The sequence below is a fragment of the Girardinichthys multiradiatus genome, chromosome 13 (assembly GCF_021462225.1).
Source record: "Girardinichthys multiradiatus isolate DD_20200921_A chromosome 13, DD_fGirMul_XY1, whole genome shotgun sequence".
Classification (NCBI taxonomy): Eukaryota; Metazoa; Chordata; class Actinopteri; order Cyprinodontiformes; family Goodeidae; genus Girardinichthys; species Girardinichthys multiradiatus.
Window position 1 is genome coordinate 42927435 of NC_061806.1, and position 6463 is coordinate 42933897.

The 6463-nt window shown below is 43.3% G+C and overlaps 1 protein-coding gene across 1 annotated transcript in view; it reads left to right on the forward strand.

Annotated features, from left to right (window-relative positions):
- Positions 1-335: 335 nt before the first annotated feature.
- atp9b (ATPase phospholipid transporting 9B) overlaps positions 336-6463 on the forward strand; it is a 47560-nt gene continuing 41432 nt past the window's right edge. The window contains exons 1-2 of the mRNA XM_047383635.1: positions 336-480; positions 3408-3581. Of these exons, the coding sequence (XP_047239591.1) occupies positions 401-480; positions 3408-3581 (254 nt within the window). The 5' untranslated portion in view covers positions 336-400. The remainder of the gene's footprint in view (positions 481-3407; positions 3582-6463) is intronic.

A 6463-nucleotide genomic window follows, 5' to 3' on the forward strand; every position in this document is an offset into this window, starting at 1 on the left:
TTCTAATCATTTTATTCTGAGTGAAAATGTCTGCTATGCAATTGAGAGTCTTTGTTGAATATACTGTTTTCATGAATAAAGCGTTTTTAAGAATCCTTCAATCAGCATAATATGGATTAACTATGACTCCTTCAGTAACCCCTGGAGGAATTCACTTCTTCGAAAAATACTTTAATACTAAATACTTTCTTTATTTTTATTTAAATTACGTCCTGAAAATAATTTGACTTTAAATCTGAAGTGTAAATGTAAAGTGGTATATTTTCTTACCACACATTTGACTTTAAATTAAAGTAAGGTTTTACTTTTTAACATGAAATTCCGATAATTCCGCGTCACCATGAAGGCATCAAGGGCAGAACGCTTTAAGGTGACGTCATGACGCTCCTGCCCAGCCAACATGGCTGACAGCATCCCGTTGAATCCGGTTCGGAAAAGCTCCAAGCGAATCGGGAATTACAGCTCAGCCAGACTTTCCAGGTATGTAGGGACGGGTTCTGGGTGTCGACGTGAAGATGGAAGCCGTTTGTCGGAGATGTTTTGGCTCCAGAACCCGGTTCTGTTTTCGCTGCTTCGATAGCTTCATTAAAACAACCAAAACCCGGGCAGATGTCTGATTTTCCACAATCCAGAGCGGCAGAACCTCTTGTTTATTCTGGGTTTACTGATCTAACTCAACAGAACCATGAACCCGACAGAACATCTGTTTCTGCGGGCAGAAGAACCCAATTTACCAAAACATCCAAGGTTCATGTCAGCTAGCTTTTAAATATGAGGTCACATGATCGGTTCTGGGTAGTGGGTCATGTGAGTCACGTGTTGTAAAGAGCTGAGCTGCTGGATTCTGTAGTTAATTTTCACCAGCTGGATGAAATTATTATTAAATGTTTGGTTGTCTGTCTCATCAGGATGAGTAAGATCCAGAAGCAGTGAGTGACTTATACACGACAGGGTGTAAAGACATCAGCAATGACCTCAGAGAAGCAACTGTTGCTGCCCATCAACTTGTGAGGAGTCATAAGATCATCTGTAAACTGAAGTCCATCATCCTACAGTGAGGAAGATTATTCCCAAGAGGAAAACATTTCAGACAGCGGCCGTTCTTCCCAGGAGTGAACGTCCCAGCAGATTCAGTCCAAGGTCAGAGCATGAAGACCAGAGAAATGACCAAAAACCCAAGATCTTCATCTCACACTCTGCATGCCTTAGTTAGTAAGGTTAAAGGTCATGACAGGACAGTTAAAAACACTGAACCAGTATGGCTGGTTGGAAGGAGAAAGCCTCTTCTCTAGAAACAAGATGGCAGCAGGACTTGGGTTATAAAGCTGCATCTGGATGAAGGAGAAGACTTCTGGGACAATTTCCCCTGGACAGATGTGACAAAAGTAGAGATGTTGGCCCATGATTCAATTCAATTCAGTTTTATTTATATAGCTCCAATTCACAACACATGTCGTCTCAAGGTTCTTCACAACAGTCAGGTTCATACATTCCTATTAATCGTAACCATTGAACAGTTCAGTCAGATTCAGTTATTTATTCAAATTGGATAAAAAGTTTTTCTATCTAAGGAAACCCAGCAGATTGCATCCAGTCAGTGACTTGCAGCATTCACTCCTCCTGGATGAGCATGTAGAGACAGTGGACAGTCACTGGCGTTGACTTTGCAGCAATCCCTCATACTGAGCATGCATGTAGCGACAGTGGAGAGGAAAAACTCCCTTTTAACAGGAAGAAACCTCCAGCAGAACCAGAACCAGGCTCAGTGTGAGCGGCCATCTGCCACGACCGACTGGAGGTTTGAGAGAACAGAGCAGAGACACAAAGAGAACAAAGAAGCACTGATCCAGGAGTACTTTCTATGGGAAGGAAAAGTAAATGTTAATGGATGTAGCTCCTTTAGTCGTTTCATCTAGAAAGAAAGAACAGATAAACTCTGAGCCAGTTTTCAAGGTTAGAGTCTTAAAGAGAGAACATGATGGACAGAACCATAGTTTGGAAAAAACTAAATAGAGCAGATCAGCATAAATACCTTATACAACTGTGAAGCACGGGGTTGGAGGGGTGATGGTTCTGCTGTGTCACTAATCTGTTGTGACGCCGTCGCTTTAAAATCTTTTATATTTATCATCTTTTCTTCTTCTGTGTCACAGATTGTTTGAAGCTATGAGTTATTTCAGGGTGTGGAGTAAACGGAGTGGAGGCCTAGTGGTTAGAGTGGTTAGCAGGGCGTTTGTGTCCCAAGGAGGCCACAGGTATCCTGGTTCGAATCCCACAGCCTGCCATTCTGGGTCCATGAGCAAGACCCTGAGTGCTCCCCAGGCGCCGCACAATGGCCGCCCACTGCTCCCAAAGGGATGGGTTAAATGTAGAGGATCATTTCTCCATTGGAGTGACTTATACACGACAGAACATCTGTCGTGTATAAGTCACTCTGCTGTCTAATGATACATTTGATTATTTATACCTTGTTAGACAAAAAAAAGAAATCAGATCAGTGTCCAGATGAAGGCGTTTTATGCAGATATGGGTTCCTGAGTCCTGGTACTCGACCGGAAAAGTGTGGCTTGTAAGATCAATAAAGTCTATATTATTATTATTATTATTCAACATTATTCGATGTTTCTCCAGCTGTGTGGTCATATTGAGGAGTAACAGAAGCCTGAGCGTTTCCTTCACTGACTGGTTGATCTTCACCTCATGGTTCTGGTTTGGTTGGTTTGATGCGTGTTTTGTGGTTACCAGGCCATGTTTCTTTGTTAACTTCAGAACCGCTGCTGATCTGTCTGGATTGTTTCTAGATCTTCGTACTCGTTTTGTTGGATCCTCATCTGGAGGTGGGAAAAAACTGCAGAAACAAGAGGTGGACTTCTAAAGGTTGTAGCGCGGTTTTAGCTCATTTTCTGAAGTTAACTGTGAATCAGTTCGGACCTCATTTGTCTGAGGTACATTGAATGCAGCATGATGTAAATGATAATGTTGAAGTTAAGTGTGGGAGGCTGGACTAATCCGCTCTGAGTTTGGGTTTCCTGGAGTAACATCAGAGTTTAGTTCTGTGTGACAAAATCTAGGTCTGATTCTGGTTCCTTCAGGAACCGAGTCGGCTGCTCCACAGGAAGCTGTAATATTATATATATTTCGGTCCAGATTGTGCATAAATCTATGGTAAATACAGAGAAGTATTTATTTTCATCAACAGTCATGACTTTTTCATAAGTAACTGGAACTCCAGTTTTATGTGTTTTTATCTTTGTTTCCCTCCACTGGACTCGATATCTGAGACGTCCAAGGCTGCAGGCCTTTGTCTTCAGGGTTAGTTCCTTGGTACAGACGGCTGTTCCTGCTCCGAATGATCTCCACCTGCAGCCATCCCACATAAACATCTTTATCACTTCCTGTTCTTTCAGATTCTCTTTAGAAGATGAGCCGTCTAACTTGGACGAGATGCCTCTGATGATGTCTGAAGAAGGCTTCGAGAATGACGAGAGCGACTACCAGACGCTGCCCCGTGCCAGAGTGGGTCAGAGACACAGAGGGCTGGGCTGGTTCCTGCTGGGAGGCTGGAAGGTCCTTTGCAGCAGGTACGGCTTCTTTATTACAGCGTATGACTGAAACTAGAGATCAGTCACAGCAGAAAACCTGCTTCTTCTTACTGGCTCTGGGTGTGGGAGGATGTTTAGGTTTCACTCTGCTGTCTAATGATACATTTGATTATTTATACCTTGTTAGACAAAAAAAAAGAAATCAGATCAGTGTCCAGATGAAGACGTTTTATGCAGATATGGGTTCCTGAGTCCTGGTACTCAACCGGAAAAGTGTGGCTTGTCCTCTTCAGGTTGGATGGGAGTTCCTGCCTCAAGTGGAGGAGTTCAAGTATCTCGGGGTCTTGTTCACGAGTGAGGGAAGAATGGAGCGGGAGATCGACAGACGGATCGGTGCGGCTGCCACAGTAATGGGGGCGCTGTGCCGGTCCGTTGTGGTAAAGAGAGAGCTGAGCCGAAAAGCCAAGCTCTCAATTTACCGGTCGGTCTACGTTCCTACCCTCACCTATGGCCATGAACTTTGGGTCATGACCGAAAGAACGAGATCCTGGATACAAGCGGCTGAAATGAGCTTCCTCCGTAGGGTGGCCGGGCACTCCCTTAGAGATAGGGTGAGGAGCTCGGAGTAGAGCTGCTGCTCCTCCACATTGAGAGGAGCCAGTTGAGGTGGCTCGGGCATCTATACCGGATGCCTCCTGGACGCCTTCCTCTGGAGGTGTTCCAGGCACGTCCCACCTGGAGGAGGTCCAGGGGACGACCCAGGACACGCTGGAGGGACTATGTCTCTCAGCTGGCCTGGGAACGCCTTGGGCTCCCCCTGGAGGAGCTGGAAGAGGTGTCTGGAGAGAGGGACGTCTGGGCGTCTCTGCTGAGTCTGCTGCCCCCGCGACCCGGTCCCGGATAAAGAGGAAGACGACGAGACGAGGGTTCCTGAGAACTCCTGAGCTCCAAGTATTTGTTGCTTTACATCAGGGATGTCCAGGTCCAGTACTCCAGACCTTCTGTTCTGCAGCTTTTAGATGCATCCCTGCTCCATCAGTGGTTCTGCCTGGTAACAAGCCATTCATGTGGTTCTGGTGTGTTGGATCAGGGCTGCTGGACTGGAGGTGGCCCCTCTGCTCTACATCGATGTTTGACATGAAGCAGCGCTGATCATCAGTACAGGTGTGCTTTACAGAAGATGTGAACTTCTGCTGCTGACATTCCTGAATCAGCGAGCGACGTCCTCCTGAAGGAGACAACAACACAGCATCAGTTTTCTGCGGTCCACCCTGACGCTGCGTTCAGTGTACGCTCGGAACAAAGCCACACATTTAAGGTCATTTAGGGGCGTGAAACTGCTTATTTTTATGGTTTTATTTTGGATTATTCTGTTCTAGATCTGCCAGTTGAGTATTCACACCCCTTAAACGTTTCCACATTTTGTCACATTCCGGCCCCAAACTTCAGAGTATTTTATTGAGACTTCCTGTGACCAACCATCATGAAGTGGTTTTATTTTCCAGGTTTGGAAAACCTTTCCAGGTTTTTAAAGGACAGACTACACGTCTGTAGTGGTTTTCATGTTGATTTATGTAAAATTGACATTTACATAATTACACAGTAATAATTTCATTTTTACTCTCATTGACTGAAAGAACACATAAAAAATCAGACAAGGACCATTTATCCATGTTGGTCCTCTTTAAATTCAGGTTCAACTGGACAAGTGATTCTTTAACTGGGTCTAAAAACCGTCAAACAAGGTAGTAAAACAGATGTTGTTTTAGCAATTTAAATAAATGTACCAAAGTTAACAGACTAACCCAAACCCTTCTTCTGGGATCTGGTTATAATGGATCTTCGTCTAGATGCCACAAAGGCAGTGAAATGATCCTACAGCAGAAAACCAGCAGCTTTAGCATCGAGTTGTTCCAGCGGAGGATCAAACCGGATTACTTTTCAAAAGATTCAAGGTTAATATTTTATCCATAATGCTAGAAAAACTGCAGGAAAAATAATCTAGAAGGTTGAACCTGGAAAGATCTGGTCCAAACAGAACCAGGGCTGCAGCAGTTTGGATCACATTTTATTCATGTGTTGGATCAATGAGTCAGCCAGACATCAGAATCTTTTGATTTTCTCATTGTCGGTCCTGATGATGATCAGCAGGTTAAACGTTGAAAATTAGAATTTCTATTCACTAAAATACATCGTCGGCTTACGAAGGCATGTTCTATTCTGGCTGGACTTTATTCAACTTTTTGATTCTTTTATTTTCTGCCTCTATCAACAAACCTGCAGCACACTCCTCTCAGCTTCTGCAGTCCTTTAAAAAGAGAAAAATTGGACTTGGTCACAATCCGACCCGGCAGGTCTGCAAGGAACATTCTGATTGGTACATTTGTCGTTAGAGTGGCCTAGTCCAAGGACTTGGGCTGATGTTCATAGATGCTCTCCATCCAATCTGGCATTTTAACGTCAATTTACACAAGTATAATTTGTCTTTTATCGTGTTAAAAGCATCATGTTCTAGGAAGTAAATATATTACTTCCTAGAAATTCAAACATAAACATTTAATTATTATTATTTTCTTCTATTTAGCTTCATTAATTTTCTAGTGGATATTAAAACAGCTTCAGGAACAAAGCAGTTGTTTTGCTGCACAGCAGAGGTTCTTTTATTATTTCATCTCATTTTAAATACATTATAATTTAGTTTATTCTTGTGTTTTTATTTTACTGTGATTGAATTGATTTTATTTTTATTCAAATGAATCATTCGGCGCAGGAACAGAAAAGCTTGAAGTTGCTCTTCTTGCTGCTGAGGTGTCAAACATCTACATGGAGTTGATTTTGAAGAACTCAGTGAACAGAAACACTGTGGTACCAGAACCCGACTCCTAAATCTGACCGGAAATTAAAAGTCTTAGGAGGCATCT